This window comes from Pelophylax lessonae (genome assembly GCF_965119305.1).
Source record: "Pelophylax lessonae genome assembly, chromosome: 2".
Taxonomy (NCBI): domain Eukaryota; kingdom Metazoa; phylum Chordata; class Amphibia; order Anura; family Ranidae; genus Pelophylax; species Pelophylax lessonae.
In genome coordinates this window covers 465,412,187-465,432,675 of record NC_138769.1, presented here as the reverse complement: position 1 = coordinate 465,432,675, position 20,489 = coordinate 465,412,187, and the positions used below count along the sequence as shown (strand labels likewise).

Here is a 20,489-nt window from a genome sequence, read left to right as displayed (position 1 = left end):
CCCATTCGTCATGGGCAAAAGCCTCCAGTTCAGTCACATTCTTAGGCTTGTGCACTGCAACTGCTTTCTTTAAGTCCCACCAGAGGTTCTCAATCGGATTTAAGTCTGGTGACTGTGATGGCCACTCCAAAATGTTCCAGCCTTTAATCTGCAACCATGCTCTAGTGCAGTGGTTCTCAATTCCGGTCCTCGGGACCCACTAACAGGCCAGATTTTAAGTATTACCTTGGGGGATGCAGACTAGAATAATGCAATCACTGAGCAGCAAATGAGATCACCTGTGATGTAATTTAATTATCTTGCAAACCTGGCCTGTTGGTGGGTCCCGAGGACCGGAGTTGAGAACCACTGCTCTAGTGGACTTGGAGGTATGCTTGGGATCATTGTCCTGTTGAAAGGTCCAACGTCTCCCAAGCCTCAGGTTTGTGATGGACTGCATCACATTGTCATCCAATATCTCCTGGTACTGAAGAGAATTCATGGTACCTTGCACACGCTGAAGCTTCCCTGTACCTGCAGAAGCAAAACAGCCCCAAAGCATGATTTGCCCCCCCCCCCCCCCCCCGCCATGCTTCACATTAGGCAAGGTGTTCTTTTCTTCATAGGCCTTGTTCTTCCTCCTCCAAACGTAGCGTTGATCCATGGGCCCAAACAGTTCTAATTTTGTTTCATCAGTCCACAGAACGCTATCCCAAAACTTCTGTGGTTTGTCCACATGACTTTTGGCATACTGCAGTCGACTCTTATTCTTTGGAGACAGCAAGGGGGTGTGCCTGGGAGTTCTGGCATGGAGGCCTTCATTACGCAGTGTGTGCTGTATTGTCTGAGCCGAAACTTCAGTACCCATATCTGACAAATCTTTTCTCAGTTCCTCCAGCAGTCACACGGGGACTTTTCTCCACTCTACGCTTCAGGTAGCGCACAGCAGTCGAAGTCGGCATCTTCTTTCTGCCACGACCAGGTAGCGTTTCAACAGTGCCCTTTGCCTTGAATTTGCGAATGATGCTTCCTATGGTGTCTCTTGGTATGTTTAACATCTTTGCAATCTTCTTACAGCCAGTGCCCTTCCTGTGAAGAGTAATCACCTCTTCTCTTGTCTTCCTGGACCATTCTCTTCACCATGTTTGTAACCACACCAGTAAATGTCTAGAAGGAGCTGAGTATCAGTCATTTTAAAGCTGCCTAATTAGTGCTTATTAGGCTTTATTGCTGCTCCCCGACATCCACAGGTGTTTTCAATACCTGATTGAAAACACTTCAATGAACCTCTGTTCTTCAGAGTGGTAGTCCTTTAAGGGGTTAAATAATTGTCAATGAAGAATTCGCAAAAGAAACATTTACTACTGTATTACAAAACCAATTGATGTCATTTTAGTTGCATATGGTTCTTTAAGAAGTCCTTGTAGGATTTTATTCTGAATACAATTACAAATGTACACTAAATTCCCTAAAACCCTTTACAGCATTGATGGGGTTGAATAATTTTGAATACAACTGTACGAACTCTGAGGGAGTTTGGTTGGATTCTGAATTTTCAGAAGTCTGCTCTTGTTCCGTCCACAAAGCTGGACTGTCTGGGTCTGACTCTGGACTCGGCCTTAGCCAGAGTGCTCCTTCCATTGGACAATCTCCAGAAATTGCAGGCTGCAATATTGGTCTCCTGCTGTCCAGCAGATGGTCTTCCCTCTGGGCTTGCATGCTGGTGCTGGGCCTGATGGTGTCTACCTTCAATGTGGTTCCATTTTGCACAGTTCCATACGAAATCCCTGCAAAGGGAGATTCTGGCCAAAAGGGGCAAGACTCCGCAGTTTCTGGAAAATCGGATCTGGCTGAGTCAGGGAATGAGGAGTCCCTGATATGGTGGCTTCGCTCTCCCACGTTTCAGCTGGGCGAACCCACCTCCCCTTGGATAGTGGTCACCACGGATGCCAAGCCTGTCTGGCTGGGGAGGCATCCTAAGTTAAAACAAAAAAGGTAACTGTAAAGAAATTGGAGGTAAGAGAATTAAAGTTTGACAGAATATTTGTCAAAGTCCCACACCTTGCAGGCACCTTGTTGAACTTAAAGCAGTAATAAACCCACAAAGGAAAATGTAATTGCAGTTTGCCAAACATTAGATGTGTTGGCTCCATTAGTTATCTTTTTTAAATCCTTTTTACCCTCTGTTCACCTGGTGATCTGGTCAGTACCACACCACCTGTATTAGGGTGTTTTCGCACTTGGTGCGATTGCCTGGTCTGAACCCGATTTAGATTGCTCCCCCTGCCCCCCAATGGACTGTGTTCACATTTAAGTTTTGCATCCGAACCGCAGTACACTTGTGTCCTCAAGCTGCAGCCGGCGCGTACTCATGTTGCTTGGCAACCGCTGTAAACAAGAAGGTGTCAAAATGGATAGAATGGCTCGCTTTGTTACAATTGCGTTATCAGCAGTGAACCGTACTGGAGTTCACATGAACTGTACCCCAGACCACCCTTTTTAAGTGGACTCGGGTACGGTTCGCGGGTGCGCACCCGAGTTCAAAGATAGTGTTCACATCATCAAAAAGAACTGAATTCTGATGTCAATCGAACCCGGGTGCGTACCAAAAGTGCTAGTGTGAAAACGCCCTTAGAGTACCTTTACTCTGAAGGAGCATGGGGCAGAGCAGAAAGCAGTGTTGTCAACTTGGGGGGGGGGGGGTGTTAGATGTACTAGTAGACTTAAATATGCTAATGAATTGAAGCTGAACTCCAGCTAATACTTTAACCAGTTACAGCAACCAATTTTTTTTTCCTCTTTGTGATAAAGGTTTTACATAATCTGATCATTGTAAGCACCCATGCTGTTAAAGGGTTTGTCCCAACCCTGTAGACTGATACATCTGGAAGAGAGCCAACCCTGTAGACTGATGCATCTGGAAGAGAGCTTGTTCTTTTGAAAAACTTCCTGGTTGGATCACAAGGTGAATAGAGGAAAAAGCCTACAAGAAGCAAACTAATACAGACATCACATCCATGAATTTTTGGCTTGGTTAGTCCTTTGCTACATGGTATTCTTGAATAAAGCCTGGTACATTGGACTGAATGGAAAAAATTCAGATTGCTGTACTAACACAAGCAAAGTTAGTGCAGTGATTCCATGCTGTACTACTTGGTTTTTGACAAGGGAACGGTTTCTGGCAGTATAAGGCTCACTGGTTCAGAAAATAAAGTGGTTATAAACTGCATTCATGAAATCTGAACTAGGCATATATATCTGTAGTGTTTACTTAACTCGCCCCATGTCGCTCCGTGTCTTTCTGCTGCTCCATTCCTCTATCAGCATGATGACTTCTGACAAGCTCTGACACACGAGATGAAAGCAGCTGGAAGTTTGTGTCAGAGGGTGCTTACAGATGTGCAGAGAGCTTGTATATTCAGACTGCAGCTCTGCAAGTTTCTTCATTCCTCTGCCTTTGTGGAGGGGGGGCTGTCCCTTTCCTCCAATCAGCTCAGTGTTGGCTCAGACTCCACACCCACGGCTGGAAGAGGAAGCAAGATTTGTAACACAATCTGCACTAAAGAGTGTCGAAATATATATTTCAAGCATTTTTCTTTTAATTTTGATTATTGCTTGCAGCTAGTAAAAACAAAATTCAGTATCAGAAAATTAGAATATTATATAGGACCAATTAAAAAATGTTTAATACAGAAATGTTGGCTTACTAAAAAGTATGTCTATGTACAGTATAGTATGCACTCAATACTTGGTCGGGGCTCCTTTTTGCAAGAATACTGCATCAATGCAGCATGGAATTGAGGCAATCCGCCTGTGACACTGCTGAGGTGTTATGGAAGCCCAGGTTTGATAGCGGCCTTCAGCTAGTCTGCATTGTTGGGTCTGGTGTTTCCCATCTTCCTCTTGACAATACACCACAGATTCTCTGGGGTTTAGGTCAGGTCAGTTTGCTGGCCAATCAAGCACAGCGATATCATTATTAAAATGGGTATTGGTACTTTAGACAGTGCGGGCAGGTGCCAAGTCCTGCTTGAAAATTAAATCTGCATCCCCATAAAAGCTGGTCAGCTGAGGGAAGTATTAAGTGTGCTCTATCATTTCCTGATTAAAAGGCTGTGCTGACTTTTGAACTCGCTAAAACAGTGGACCAGCAGATGACATGGCTCCCCAAATCCTCACTGACTGTGGAAACTTCACAGTGGACCTCATGCAATTTGGATTCTGTGCTTCTCATCCCTTCCTCCAGACTCTGGGACCTTGCTTTTCAAATTAAATGCACAATTTTCCACAGTCCGTAAAGATTTGGGGAGCCATGTCATCTGCTGGTGTTGGTCCACTGTGTTCTATCTAGTCCAGTTTCAGTGCAGCTCTACCAGAAAATTCAGACCACTTCATGCTTCCCTCTGCTGACCAGCTTAATGGAGATGCTGGTTTCATTTTCTAGCAGGTCTTGGCACCTGCCCTCACACTGCCAAGAGTACCAATACCTGGTTTAATGCTCATGGTGTCACTGAGATTGGCCAGCAAACTTGCCTGACCTAAACCCCATAGAGAAACTGTGGGGTATTGTCAAGAGGAAGATGAGACACCAGACCCAGTAATGCAGATGAGCTGAAAGCCACTATAAAAGAAGCCTGGGCTTCGATAACACCTCAGCAGTGCCACAGGCTGATCACCTTCATGCCACGCCGCATTGATGCAGCAATTCATGCAAAAGGAGCCCTGACCAAGTATTGGTATAATGCATACTATACTGTACATGAACATTTCAGTAAGCCAACACCTATATATTTTTTTTTATTAGTCTTATGTATTCTGAGATAGTGAATTTTGGGTTTTCACTAGCTGGAAGCCATAATCATCAAAATTAAAAGATAAATGCTTGAAAAATATCACCTTGTGTGTAACACATCTATATAGGAGTTTCACTTATTGACTTAATGAAATTAACTTTTTTGAGTTTTTTATTTTTTGAGATGCACCTCTATACATGTAAAACTTGATTTAATCTCTATTATAGAGGCTGCTCCCTTCACTTGGGTATAGGAGAGGGTTTACATCCACTTTAACATAAAGCTGATCATAAGCAGATATTTCTCTAAATGCAGTGTGACGAGACCAATCTCGCCACTGGGCATTGGAGAAGCCTGGTTGCTCGCCTCCTGCAAGGTGACTATGGACCCTCTCATCAGCCCATGCTAAACGTAAACCCCATGGCAATTTGACTGTTTGTGGCATCTGAGCGCTGTTTGGATATGTTGAGCGCTCAGATCCAGGCTATCTGGGGATGGGTTGAATGTGGGGGTTCTGTTCAGTAGACTGGGAGTTATGCATTTTTGTGTCTTTTTGTGTTTCTTTAACCATGTGGCTAATGGAGTCTTGCCTCTATCCTGGAAGCTAAACCTTATTCCTGTAAACTGTAAGGCACAGGAAGTACACTCCTAATATGGTCATTCCAGGAAGTTCTGAGGAGACGGACTGTCTAAGGGGGCTCTTCATTCACCTATTGTCAGGTGTGCTAATGACCTCACCTGTTGTCTGCTAAGGGATGTATTGACACTCAGAGTAATGTGTATTGAGGGCTCGTTGGGGAACCATTGTTCTGTGTCTGACTATTGTGTACATTGATTGCACCCTGGGGCTTCTGTCTCCTTGCACCTGGCAGCCCTTCTGGTCAAGTTATCTGACCAATCACTGCTGACTCATTTTCAAGCCCTCATTTGCATGGCTGGAGAGGACCTTATGGGGGACTGCAGGTACTGTGAAATTGACCAATGTGAAAGCGGTTGTTGGGGGAAGGATGTTCCAATTTCTGTTCCAATTTCTGTATAAGTGTGCTGTGTCCTTCCAATAAATGTTGTTGTTCCTGCTTTATCCTCAACACGGAGCTTTGTCTCATTATTGGGGGGGTTTATTGTATGCCGTTCCAGTCTGACTGCTAGGAGTGTAAACCCTGCATATGGTTTTTCCTATTCAGCTGTACGCAGCATTCGTAAGGTTCCAGCTACACTGTTTGCATCATTCCTTGGTTTCCAGTTCGGGAGTTTGGTGTCCTGCAAGTAGCTGTGCCTGTAGCTCTGGAAGGGGAAGATCTCCTAAACGGTTTTAACCCTTTTTACGCTGAGGTTCGTAACATGCAGTAATACCTGGGATACCTGACCATCCTCACACATGTCTGAGCCAGGACCCTCCTGCGGTTTTCAGTTTCTGCTAATAATGCTGTACCCTTGGTTCGTTAGATCCTCCACTGTTCATAATAAAAAAAAAAAAAGTGGTGAATCGGCCCTGCTTGAAAATAACTGAAAAATGCCCCAGTGCAATGAGCACTTCTTATTTAAATGAGCACCTGACATTTTGACAGCAGCAGGAGCCAAGCCGATGGTTCCCATTGCTCTGAGACTCCTGTGAATGCAGAAAGATTAGTAGCGCTGCACATGGGACAGCACTGGTTTTGAGAGAGGACTTGGGTAAGTGTTTAGGGATGACTGAGGGGGGCATAGGCATTGGAAGGTTTTTTTTTACATTCTTGCAGAGAATAAATTCTGGTAATAAAAAAAAAACACTGCTTTTAACATTTTGTATATATGCGTCAGAATTAATGTGCAAAAAAGAGGATGGAGATGTGTGCCCCAAATTAGTAAACCTATAAGCCTATTTTAAATGCTTCTAAAGTTAAAATCTTTTTTTACTTTAATGCATTCCCTGCATAGGATACATGTTTGACCACTTGTTTTTCCTAGACTTTTATCTGAGCCCTTTCTCGATCCAGAACTCCGCCAGTTTGCATCTCTTCCTTCCCCTCTTTCTAGTCTCTCAGAAGACTTGGGCAGCGGGAGCCATTGGCTCCTTCTGATGTCAGTCAAATTTTCTGGGGGAGTCGGGCCAAGCTGCACTGTGGGTCTATAGGAAATATAAGTCCAGAATAGACTATTGCATAGGAATATATTCATTTCAGAAACTGGATCTATTTTCCATGTGCACTAGTTTTAAATTCCCCTAATCTAAGAAGGGGGAAAGACCGCCGAAATATCTAAGTTATATTAATGTGAATAAATAAAAGAACAAAGAATATGGAATACCTTGAGTCTTTTGACTTTTGTCATTTTTAAATCTAAAATGCTCTAAATTTTAAAGTACATTTCACTTAATCACAACGTTTTTTTAGTGTTCGCATAAGTCAGGGGTGTCCAAACTTTTTTCAAAGAGGGCCAGATTTGATGAAGTGAACATGCGTGAGGGCCGACCATTTTACCTGACATTCTTTGGACCATTCAAATTAAATACAAACAAACTTTTATGCAAAGTTTATTGCAAACGGCATACTTTTCCTTTCATCACATGGATGACAAGTCTAAACGGATGTTAAATCGCTCCGCCTTTCATATCTGAAAGCCAGATGGAAAAAAAAATCCAGGAAGATAATATATGTCAGGAACATTGTAAAGTACGTTACATATTATTGGTAATAAAGGTTGTCTGTCAACTTTTAAGTTAAAAAATATGAACCGGAACATAACACCAAGTATACATGTCGTGTCCAAATATATTGATAACTTATTTAGACCAACTGACGTTAACTGAGATTTTACAATGTATTCATCTCAATTCAGAGCATGCGTGCTCCCTAATCAGTCACACAAGGGTTAACCACATATAAGGGCTATATGAACCCACAGATGATGATTAATGATGGCAGCAAAAAAAGTCATGAATGATGCCAATGTATTTTTCCAAATTACCTGTGGGGCCGTATTAAAGCAGCCGGGGGCCGCGTTTGGCCCACGGGCAGGACTTTGGACATGCCTGGCATAAGTGTTAGCTTATGTGTAGTTAAGCATGTTCTTAGAAAATTACCACTGAGGGGCACTGTTCCTCCATCAGACTTTAACCTCGTTCATAGTTAATGCGTTAAATATAATTGTTATGGAAGCTAACTTTTGTGCAGCATCAAGCTGAAGTTTTATTTTTATCTTATTTTTTTTTATGCTGCTAAATACTACACATGTGAACGTTTTCAGATAATGGAAAGTAAAGCCACACACAATATGAGTTAGAGGTTGTTTGGGTTTTAGTGATTTCAACTGCCTTGGTTACTAACTCGCATGTGTGACTGCTAAAGACACGGTTTCATTGTGCAGCAGCTTGTCTTTGCTATTCTGCTTTTGTTTAACTAGTTATGCGTAGACGTTTTTATTTTTTTTATTTGCATTTTTTTTTTCCAGGCTGGTTTAATTGAAGCAAATGGAGAGCTCAAAGTATTTGTTGATCAGAATCTCAGCCCAGCAAAAGGTAAATTACAACATTTCTGTTGGGTTTTTGCTGTAAGCTTTATTTGTACAACCAGATTTTGTCTGTCTGTGACCTGAATTGTATTGACATTCCTTGACTTTCCTAAGTGAAAATGGTAAACCTGATAGGCAATATGGTTATTAAAATGTTTTGTCTGGTTCATGTGAAAATATAATGTGCTCAGTTTTCCATTCAACTGACAGAACTGCAGGTTATTGGAGTTTAGCCACTCGCTTACTGGGCATCTATAACCCCTCTCCTGACCAGGCCAATTTTTAGCTTTCAGCGCTCACTCATTGAATGACAATTGCATTTGTCTATATGTCGAGCGGGAGGTAGTTAAGCAAAATCACTTTATTTTAAACTACTAAATGTACAATTAAAAATATTTTTGCAAAGAAAAGCTTGAATGTGGGAATTGGTGTACTGTAAAATATTGGTAGGTGACTTGGTGTCCATTTGATAGGAAGTGTCCATGTCACGCAGGCAGTGATGTGGACACCCAAGGAAGGACCGAAAGTAGGTGATAGAGAAGACTATGGATTAAAATGTCACATAACCCCTGCTTATGGTAAGTAAAAAAATGCATATACAAGGGGATTATTATTTTTTTACATGACCAACACTTCCTGTGAGGAAAACTATACATCCCACAATCCCAGAGTGTCTCAGGCTAGTTCAGGTGAAAGCTGTACAGTAATTGGATCTGAAACAGATGCAAGCAGGCACATTGGCACTCCCACATTTGATACAACACACAGGAAATGTGTGTCATGGATAAGATACTACATGACCTGAAACAAGAAGTTGCCTTTCTCTTTAACCACTTCAGCCCTGGAAGATTTTACCCCTTCCTGACCAGGCCCCATTTTGCGATTTGGCACTGCGTTACTTTAAGGGACAATTATGCGGTCGTGCGATGCTGTACCCGAAAATTTACGCCCCCCCCCCCCAAAAAAAATGGCGCTTTCTTTTGTGGTGGGATTTGATCCGTATAAACGAGCGACAATTTTGAAGAAAAAAAGATTTTTCACATTTTTTATGATATTCTCAAAAAAAAAAAGTAAAAATCTACATTTTTTTAACATTTTAGGCAAATTTGTTTTCTGCTACATATTTTTGGTAAAATTAATCCCAATAAGCGTATTTTGATTGGTTTGCGCAAAAGTTAAGCCTACAAACTACGGGAAAGATTTGTCATTTTTATTTTATTTTTTTTTTTTGTGCGGGATTACGGCAGACAGATCGGACCCCTAACTGACATTTATGACTCTTTTGGGGGTACCAGTGACATTACTACAGTATTCAGTGCTAAAAATATGCACTGTTATTGTAATAATAATGCCATTGGCAGGGAAGGGGTTAATACTTCCCTGCCAATGGCATTATTAGTCAGCTGACCTCAAGGGGTTAAATGTAAGCCTAGGGGAGTGATTCTAATTGTGGGGGGGTTGGGCTTGTGAAATGATCAGACATGCGATCCTATATAGCAGGATCACATGGTCTCTGTGATCATCCCAGGGAGAAGGATGGACGCCTGTGTTTACAACAGCTGACCGTCCTTTTCTCTTCTCTCAGCGGGTAGAGATCGCACTGGCACTTGCCCACTAGACTCCCCAGAGCGAGCGCCGTACATGTATGGCGATTTGCCTGTAGGAGCCAGCCTGCCGCAGTACATCTGCAGTGGGTGGTTGGGAAGAAGTTAAATAGGGGGACGGGCTAGGTGAATGAATACATGGACATAAGGAGTCAATTCCCCGTGACACTACAAACTGCCCGACACAAGCTGTGAGCCCATTAGTACAAAGGCAAACAAATGGCACAGGGATCAGAACTATACTAATACCTAGTTAAAACCACAAACCCATCTTGAAAGTGTACAATGTCTTTAATGCAAATGTTTATCACATTGAAAAAAACAGCCCTACATTTGCCACCACTTCAGATCCATGAAATCCATGTTCCAGTTTAGGTGACAATGATTAGAACCATCGTAGGTATTATGCAGGTGGAACTGTACTTAAGTGTTTTTAAGGTAAAAGCAAAGAGACCTTGTACTGTCTCTTTAAATTTGTGATCTCTCCTGTCTGTATTGTATATCTAGTACTGTCTGCAGCGCTCCTTCAAGTAAACTGACCACGGTGGCATGGCAGCCGATCCATGCTGCTTTTTTCCGTTTTAAGTCTTGCTTCATCCCGCTAAGGATACAAGCACTCTGTGGGAGAGCACATCACGTCTGTATCTTCCGTAGTCAGTCCTGAGCTGCCTATCCTTGCTCTCAGAGAAGGAAAAGAGCAAGTGACGTTTATTTCCAGGTCTTGTTGCGTTCATTGCCATGGAAATGCAGAAGCTTTGCGTCAGTGTCACTTCGGGTACTGACTTAACTGTCCTGACAATTGACATGCCCATCAGCAGGTCATGCATCACTGTTGGACCGAGAGTGATCACTTGACATGCAGGTATGAGGCTGAACAGTGCTGTATAGGCAAGTTTATTTAAAACAAAACTCAGTCCGTTTCAGCTTGAATTTTTTTCAGTTCACGTAGTGGTGTAACTAGCATGGGTTACAACTACTTTAGGCTCTGATATCTAGGGTCTCTTTTGCTATTTAGGCGTGTCATGTTGTCATGCTAAAATCATATGGGCTCTCTAAGGCCATCAGAAAGAAGGTTGTGGATGCCTCAGTCTAGCAAGGGATTTTTTAATCCAGTTTTTCCATTGCAAGGAAAATAATCAGTATATATTTAATATATCAGTTTTAGATTTAAAAAACAAAAAAATTCCACAGGGATGGTCTGGCCTAGCATAATTTTTTAAAGAGGCTTCAAGGACCCCACAGTTTCATTGTGGAATCAGGAGATAACTTCCGCAACAGTTGGCCTCATTGTATAATCAAAGATATTTCACTGCACAGATATTGTGCACCCCCAGCGTTAGGACTGCTTATTGGCGTCTTAACGCTGACTACATCCGCACGCACATCAGTCTTAAGATCAGAGGACACTGTAGCCCCTCCCCCAGTGCTTTTTGATTAACAGAGGCTTTGGAGCTCCTCACCACCAGTCCCCCCCAGGTAGGGTAACCCCTCAGCTCTGCCTTTTGCATTGGGTGTCTTACCTCAGGATTTGGACAGTGGGACAGGAACATTTTATCACTAGAAAGATATTTTTATATTTTAATAAAACAATTAACTTTTCCTTTTTTTTTTTTTTTTTTTGATTAACCGACAATTGGATTTAAACCTTTTTTGCTTAACCGACAATTTAGATTTAAACCTATCAATGTCTCTTATTAAAACATTTTTTTTTCCAATAAGTTTTATTTTATTTAAAATAAGTGCACAAGATACAGCGATATCAACATTCATCGAAGTCAAACGTAACACGCATTGCGGTACATAAACTTTTGAAGTTCTTAACAAAGGTTTATAAAACGTAATACATATGTTGGAGGATGGGGGGGGGGGGGGGGGTGAATACACATGTTGGAGCATGGGGGGGGGGGGGGGGGTGAAAGGAAAAACATGTAGATGTACAGAATCAATTTAGATAATCGTTTATCAGTTCAAGGTACAACATATCTCTTTAGGAAACAACTTGGATCGAAGATGTTTAAATCTGCATAGCCAATATGTTTGAAGAGAGACATCCCCTCACAGCCCTGGTGTAGGGGGGGGTGTCTCACCTCCTGTAGAAAGATAGTTTGGATTCCACAAAGGACAGTGTGTAGTCACATGCATTTATATATGGATTTATTGTGTAGTATGTTATGGTTTTTGTAAGATATTCCCATCTTTGAGTTCTGTGTATTGGTTTGTGGTTCGGAAGTGTAACAAACAAGCCCAGGTCTGAAAATTTTTTCGCTGGTGTATCTTTGGCAATATGTATGAGTTCCTCCATCTCTGCTATCATGTTGATCTTTTTAAACCATTCACTTATTGAGGGAATGTGTTGTGAACCCCAGTGAATGGGAATACACAACTTGGCAGCATTTATCATGTGTAGAGGAAGGGTTTTACAGTATACAGATATTGGAGTCTCAGAATGATGTAGTAAAAGTTGTGCTGGGGTGTATTCTAGAGCAAGGGTGGAGACTTTGGTCGTTATTTGATGTACTTGTGTCCAGAATGTTTGGATATGTGGGCAAGACCACCAGATATGCAAAAGGGTACCTTCTTCTCTGGAGCATCTCCAACATTTATCCGAGTTTTCGGAATTGAATTTGTGTAATAAAGTAGGTGTCCTATACCATCGGGTCAATGTTTTGAAGTTGTTTTCTTGTGTCAGGATGTTGATGGACCCTTTATGTGCAATGCTAAAAATGCGCTCCCAGTCAGATTCTGATAAATCTATGCTTAAATCATTCTCCCATGAAAGACATGCCGTCCCTTCTTTCGAGGAGGTGTTTAGGAAGAGCATATTTTGCGTCAATGAGATTACATGTCTTTGGGGAGCAGATTGAGAGCATAAGGTTTCGAATGGAGTAAGCTGCATTGACATTGCAATGGAGTGGTTGGAAGTTGTGAGGAAATGCCTTATTTGATGGTAGAGTGAGGTAGGAAAAGAGCCTTCTGACACTTGAGTAGATATAGAGGCATAATCTTGGAGGAGGCCTTCTGAGAAAGTGTTTTGCTAATACGTGTTTAAATGGCCAGTCATTTCTAATGAAGGTTGAGTCCATTCCTGGGGGAAAGGCTGGGTTATTAATAGGTGTGAGGGGACCTGGGTTAGAAGAAAGTCTCCTTTCTTGAAAACGCGGAGTGTTGGGCCAATGAGTGGGTGTTTAAGTGATGTCGGTATGTGACCGGGCATAATCCAAGGCGTATGTTCTAATGTAAGGGGGGAGAATGATCCCTCAAGGGTTACCCAATCTTTGAGGGTGGTATGAACTGACCAATCCACAATTCTGGATATGTGGCAGGCCCAGTAATAGTTCTGCAAATCGGGAATACTGATGCCTCCTTTCTGCTTAGGTCTTATCAGTTGATCAAAGCTGATCCTCTGTCTTTTACTGTTCCATAGGAACCAAATACACAATGATCGGAAGTTTCTGAAAAAGGATGCGGGAATTGTGATGGGAACAGCCTGAAGGATGTATAACATTCTTGGGAGAATATTCATTTTTATCAATGGAGCTCGACCAAACCATGATAAGAACAAAGTTCCCCATTTTTGCAGGTCTTCTTTAACAGATTTCAGTATTAGGATTAAAATATTTTTTATTGGTTTTTATGCAAATATTACACAGTGCTTGTAAGCAAAATAGTGCACAAATGTTCAAGGCAATAAAAATGCTTCAGTTTGAAGAAAACCTCAATGTAAATACATGGATAACACATAAAGGATGAAGCAAGAACACAATAAGTAATGACAAAATAGCGAAATGTACCCTTAGACTAATGTCAGTGTAATTATAATTTACATGCGCACACATCCCCCCTGGGGCACCCAAACACGGACACTTTTTGCCCCATGGGGACGCTCGCACCTAAGCCCCATCCACCATGTTGGATCGTAGAAAGAAAAAGGATAAAATTACAGAAGCCACAAAAGCTTCCCATAACTTCCATCGTTCCTTGAATTGTCTAAAGTTATGGGGAGAGTAGGTTAAGATTTTCTCATTCATAAGAATCTTTTACAATCTGAATCCCCTCTTGACTAGATGGTAGTACTGTATCCTTCCATCTACGAGCTATCGTTAGCCTAGCAGCATATAAGATACTTTGAACAACCACTCTGCAAAAGGGTGGGAACAATTCCAGCCCAATACCCAGGAGGGCCTGCTCCACCTTTAATTTATTGAAAATATCAGCTATCAGTTGATGGATTGATGCCCAAAATCCCCTCAAGGACAAACAAGACCACAGCATATGCACTAGCATGCCCACTTCAACAAATTGGAACAAGCAGTATGAAACTTAGCCAGTACATATGGGGTCCTGTACCAACAATGGTGTATTTTCTGGGCTCCCTCTCGAAAGTTGGAGCATTTGGTAAGTGCATAGTTCAACCGAAAGGCCTTCAGCCATTGTGCCTTGGTAAAGCTCTGCAGCCACTTCAATTGGTAGGAGGACTTCACAAAGACCTGTCGTTTAGGGAATTGTAAAATAAATTAATACCTACATAATTAATTAGACAAAAATCAGTTAAATAGAACAGTAATACAGTCATGTATACATTGCATCAATTCATACAAGAAAAAATTTATTTTTCAAGGTAGAGAAAAGTTATGACTTACATTCTATGCAGTGATGAATGGCACTATAAACCTGCCGGGATGTGTTAAAATCAGATGCTGTATATGCTCTGCCGAACCTACACTTTGGCTATCAGAGATATGATTGGGGTACTCAGACCTCATACGCATATATTATAGAAGAAGAGAATATGCCAGTTTGTCGTGGATGGCCTTCAGGGAGCACCAGGTAAGGATCGCTGGATCCCAAATTAGTGGCTGATCAGCTGGAAGGGAGAGACGTGAAACCGTCAGGAATGAGTAGTTTAAGAAATCCAGTAATTGGAGGTGGCTATTTTTTGAAAACAGGGAGTGAAGAAATGCAAAAGGGAATGGGGAAAGGGATTTAATATTATTGCCAGAATATGCATGTTATATCTAGAGGCATGAGGCTTAATGTTCCTCCAAACGTTAGAGAGAGGAGGAAGGAGAGGAACAGAATTACTTAATTATACAGAGTTGGTAATTTTGCATGCCAAGCTCTAAAATTTAAGTTATATTTCTCCCATTAAATTATAGCCATTGATATAGAATAGTCACCTCCCAAAGCACAGAAACAAAGGGGTTTTCACTGTGGTAAATGTAAGGATCGGGTATGCAAAGTTACCTTGTTCAGATCATAGTCAGCCTGGATCATGCCAGACAGATAACCCTCGGTGTTCACAGCAAGCGAGCAATTGGCTCACTGCCGAGATCCGGGGGTTTAAATGTAAAGTCAAATTGACTTCACAGCTGTGTTTACTTAACTGGATTGGTTTGGTTCTCCTCCCGTTGATTGCCTGGTGGGGTCCCTGGTGTGGGGGGGCCGGGCGCTCTCCCTGTCCGCTGCTCGGAAGTCCGGCATGGCGGAAGTGCGGCCGGCTCCTGCGCACCACCGGCACGTCACATGACCCGCTCGCGTGAAACGCAGGCGGGGCATAGTGTGAATCATCTTCTGCACATCTCGCGATTCACGAGATTAGTGCAGAACCGAAGACTCCTATTGCGGCTCGCCACTAGGTGGCGGCCGCTCACCGTGCCGGGCTGTTTACCTAGAGCTGGTGGAGGCCCTAATTGTCAGTGCGGGAAACTTTACAGTTGGAGGACTCGGCTGCGTCCTGTGCAGTTTGGCACCCACAAATCTTCCAAAGTTACTCAGGTTTTTCCCTTTCCTGCCTATTTTGATGAGATTGTCATTAGTCAGTGGGGTTCCCTGAAATGCATGGTTGGAATACCTAAGTTTTTTGCTAGGGGATATCCCTTTGTGGAGTCTCTCCTGAATAAACTTCGGGTTCCACCGTCGGTGGACTCTGAGGTTTCCAAGCTAAATAAGGCCACACTTTTACCGGTGGAGTATTCCCCATCCTTTTAAGGACCCCGTGGATAAAAACTGAGGCTCTGGTCCGGTACCTCTTCACCGTGGCAGGTTCAGTTTTGAGACCGGTGTTTGCTATCACCTTGGTATCTCAGACTTTAACGGAATGGGCTAAGATTTTGCGCCAGAATCTGGAGGTGAGTGAACACCCCTCTGAACTGGTGGATCAGTTGATCCAGGGCTTATAGTATATTTGTGATGCATCCTTGGATGCTGCCCCCTTGGCCAGCAGAGTTTCTGGGACGGCGATGATCCTTCGCAGCATGATTAGGTTGAACTACTGGTTGGCCGACCAGGCTTCTAAAAAGGTGCTGACTGATCTACCTTTTGTAGGTGACCGTTTGTTCGGTGTCTATATGGAAGAGATCATCAAGGGCCTTACATGAGGTAAGAGTACATGACTTCCACAGGTTGCTAAGGGCAAGGCACCTCGTCATAAACGTGCTTCTTTCTTCTCGGTTCACAAGCGGTCCTTTCGTCTATCTGGATCGCAGGAAAAGGGTTCGAGATCCACCCGTAACTTTGCGGGAAGCTCCAAGAGACCCTGGAATGGTAAGTCCAAAGCAGGCACTTCCGGACCTTGCTCATTCAGGACAAATGGGTCCACGAGCTGGTTCGGTTACAAGATCGAGTTTCGGTCCTTGCCCCCGGCAAGGTTCTTTCCTTCCAACTCATGCCTGACTCACTCACAGGGCCTCTGGAGCGGTGCAGGATCTATTGGCACAAGGAGTTATTGTGCCAGTTCCAGAGTAGCAACAGTTTCACTTTTTTTTTTTTTTTTTTTAATTTAAATTGGTTTACGGTTTCCAGGAAGTAAGGCAAGGTTTGTCCGATCTTGGATCTCAATGCTCTGAACCACTTTGTGCGGGTTAAGAAATTTCAGATTGAGTCCATCCGCACGGTAGTAGCTTTCCTTCATCAAGAAGATCTTATAGCTTCTATTGATCTCAAGGGCGCCTACCTTTTTTATATTCCAATATCTGCCCAGGTTTTTCTACCTCAGACGTTAACTTCTGAAGCTACAGGATGCTGTTCAGCTCCTGTTGTCCAACAATTGATCGGTCTTCACTCAGGACTTGCATGCAAGTGCTGGGTCTGATGGTTTCCACCTTCTAGACCATTCTGTTTGCACAATTCCACACCAGACCTCTGCAAAGAGAGAGTCTGGCCAAATGGAACAAGGATGCGCTGTCATTGGAAAATCTGATCCTGTTGAGTCGGGGTTCGAGGGAGTCTCTTCTATGGTGGCTCCGCTCCCCGGCCCTGCGTCTGGGGAAATAATTTCTTCCCCTGTATTGGACTGTAATCACCAGGGATACCAGGGGGAAGTGTCTTGGGAGTCTGTTCGGCTCAAGATGTCTGGACTTGGGAGGAGTCCAGGCTGCCGATCAACATCCTGGAAATTCGGACGATCAGACTGTCTGTCCCAATGGACGGATCGTCTGCAGGGATGCCCTGCGCAGTTACAATCGGACAATGCTACGGCTGTGGCATAGGTCAATCATCAAGGGGACACAGAGTGCCCTGGTGGCCCGGGAAGTGGCCTGTATCTTGAGGTGGGCAGAACAATATGTTCGGCCCTCACTGCTGTGCACATTCTGGGGGTAGAGAATAGGCAAGCGGACTATCTTAGTTGGCAGACGTTTAATCCGGGAGAATGGTCTCTAATCACCCGGAGGTATTTTATAAACTGTCTTCGCTGGGGAACCCTCGATGTGGACCTGCTGGCCTCCCGTCTCAATAGGAAGGTGCAGAGGTTCGTCTCAAGGTCACTGGATACTCTGGCAGACGCCTTGGTGGCCCCTTAAGGTCAGTATCATCTGATTTTATGCCTTTCCTCTAATACAACTTCTGTCGAGACTGTTAGGCAGAATCGAGGTAGATGGGATTCCAGTCATTTTAGTGGCACCAGACTGGCCTCACTGGTTTTGGTACGCAGGTCTGGTAAGGCTGGTAGCAGATGTCCCTTGGAAACTTCCTTTCAGGGAAGATCTTCTGTCTCAGGGACCAATCCTCCATCCTGCTTTACGGTCACTGGCTTTAACGACCTGGCTATTGAAAGTCAGGTGCTGAAGGACAGAGGGCTGTCTGAATCGGTGATTCCTATGTTGTTAAAAGCTAGGAAATCTACTTCCAGGAAGGTTTATCAGAGTTTGGAAGGCATACATTACTTGATGTGAGTCCCAGCGGGCTTTCTCCCCTGCTCCTTTTCTGTGTCTCACCTGTTGGAGTTTCTACAATAAGGTGTAGCTCAACGTTTGGCTCTGGGCACCATCAAGGGCCAGATTTCCACCTTTGACTATATTTTTCCAAAGGCCGTTGGTGGTGAAGTCCTTGGTTCACACTTTTGTACAGGGAGTTCACCATCTGGCTCCTCCAGTGCGCTCCCTGGTACCTCTGTGGGATGTTCTTCTGACACTGCTTGTTACAAACTGTAGTCCTATAGCAGGAAGTGATGGTATACCATCTGGGACTGCCCCAGGGGTGTAACCAAAAGGGTTTCCGCCTAGTCCTAATCCTGAAAAGAGAGCAGCATAAAGCCCAATGGTCTGAAGACATGGAGATATCTGTCAGTGACCCTCAGAGAAAAAGATTTGACGGTAAGACAAAAAACCAGTGTTTTTTTAAAATATTTTTTTATTTTGGTGTATTCTGTGTTACTCAAGACACCCAAGCAATCCTGTGTCAAAGGATGACCTCAGAGCATCCGGTGTCTCCCAGTGGCCCCAGAGTGGGTGGTGATCAATTGCTGGATTTTCAGCACGACGGTTTGACAGAGGTTGGTATTTAGTGTGTACTGCTGTCTGTTCAACAGAAGCCTAGCTGAAATTCAGAGGGAACCTGCTGAATTTTGGTATGTGTGTACTGGATTTTTTTTTTCCTCGCCTACTAGTCTTTTGAGGAAACGGTCTATTTAATCCAATTTGTTGCTTTGGTCTGCAATAAGTCCGTTCTCCTCTCTATTGTCAATATAGAAAAATGTTGGGTATATTTGACATTGGTAAAAAATGTTTTACTTGAATACAAAACAGTAGTAGAGTGTTTAATATAGGCTTGATATACATCAATATATTTGACCAGACAAATTATTTTATTTTTCCTGGGTGAGGGGGAGAAGAGTGTGTGGCACCCCCCATATGTTTGTGTGTATATACAGTGCTCAGCATAAAGGAGTACACCCCAATAGATTTATCAGAAAACCTTTTACTTTTCAGAATCAATGTATTCTATTGGACAAAATACTCCCAGAAATGCGGGCCTCTGATTACAGCCAAGATTTGTAAATTTGCGCACACAAAGTATTTTCTCTTGTTGATCGACGGACACAGCATAACTAGTGGGTTATATTACCTCCTCCAGAAGTAGGACTAGGCAGAACAAAAAACACCTGGCTATGCCCATGGGCTGTCCTCAGCTGGTATATAACCCCCCAGCTCTGCTCTAGGTAATCCGCTTAAATCTGTCTAGTCAGGAGTAAGGACCTAGGCTCCCGGCTGGGATCTCTGGTTCTAGCAATCCCCCCCCCCCCCCCCCGCCTTCCTTACATCTTTTTTTTTTTTTTTTTTTTTACCTCTGGAGATTTACAATCAACGGACGGGCTAGATAATCTAATCTAGATCCAGTTGTCCCCCCCCCCCCCCCCCCCCAGCCAGCAAGCTCGCGCAGACCGCAGCTGCGCACAAGGTCAGCCGCAACAGCCTCACAGGCAGAGGCTGGCCTGCCTGTTAAACGTCTCCCCAGAGTCGCATACGATCGGGCGTGGGTCCGAGTTTCTTCGGTCCCTTGGCCCACAGCTCCCCTACTTCGATGGCAAGGATTCTGTCTGGGGTGTTACTTGCACCATGGAAGGGTAAGTAAAGTCGCCCCTCTCCCCTTTTTAGTGTGTGTTTTTTTTTTTTTTTTTTTGGGGGTAGAGGCGGGTAACCTTCAGGAGCGGTCAGTCCTGCCTGCAGGTTCCCTCCTCCCATCCTTAAATCCCTCAGTGAGCTGGGATTCCCCTACTCCCTTTCCCCTGTCTGGACCTGGAGTCTGGTGGGGGTCCTAGGGCAGAGAACGCAGCGGAGACTCCTGGGGTCTCCCCCGCTAACACCACTCTGTAAGGGTCCTGGGATAGTGTGTGTCCTGCTCTGGTAGTCTAGGTGCATGCCCTACTGTTTGCAGTGTGGGTATAGTGCAGGGGGGTCCCGGTGCGGAGTGCGCAGCTGAGTCTCACCTAACGGGTGACCTACTTTTGGGGGGCCCCTTGCAGAGGGTGCGGCGTTGAAGGGAAAGATCCAGGCAGCATGCTCCAGTATCTCTAGCTGATGGCAGCCATTTTTCCTTTATTCTGGCTGGTCTCCAGCTGGCGGCCATGTTTGTGTAGCCCGATGTCACGGGGTCCATTTTCCATAGTCCAGGAGAAGCTAGAGCCGACCAAAGCCTCGTAGGGATGCGGAAGCGCCTCTTGCTCCTCAGGGTCCTCTTGCTCCTCAGGGTCCTCTTGCTGTGCGCCCCTGAGGGAACGCAGTAGCGGCGAGACCGGGCCACCGTCATGACGTCGGCCTGGATCAGCAAAAGCTTCCTGCCGCCGTCATTTTACAATGACTCGGTATGGAAGTGGTTAAACAGAAATGTCATTAACAGCTGATCTTCT

General features: G+C 43.9%; 1 protein-coding gene across 2 annotated transcripts in view; it reads left to right on the top strand.

Annotated features, from left to right (window-relative positions):
- The window catches only part of TFDP1 (transcription factor Dp-1), a 239,762-nt gene that overhangs the window by 32,658 nt on the left and 186,615 nt on the right, over nucleotides 1-20,489 (top strand). For both annotated transcript variants that reach the window (XM_082246262.1, XM_082246263.1), the window contains exon 3: nucleotides 8,202-8,268. In XM_082246262.1, the coding sequence (XP_082102388.1) occupies nucleotides 8,202-8,268 (67 nt within the window). The remainder of the gene's footprint in view (nucleotides 1-8,201; nucleotides 8,269-20,489) is intronic.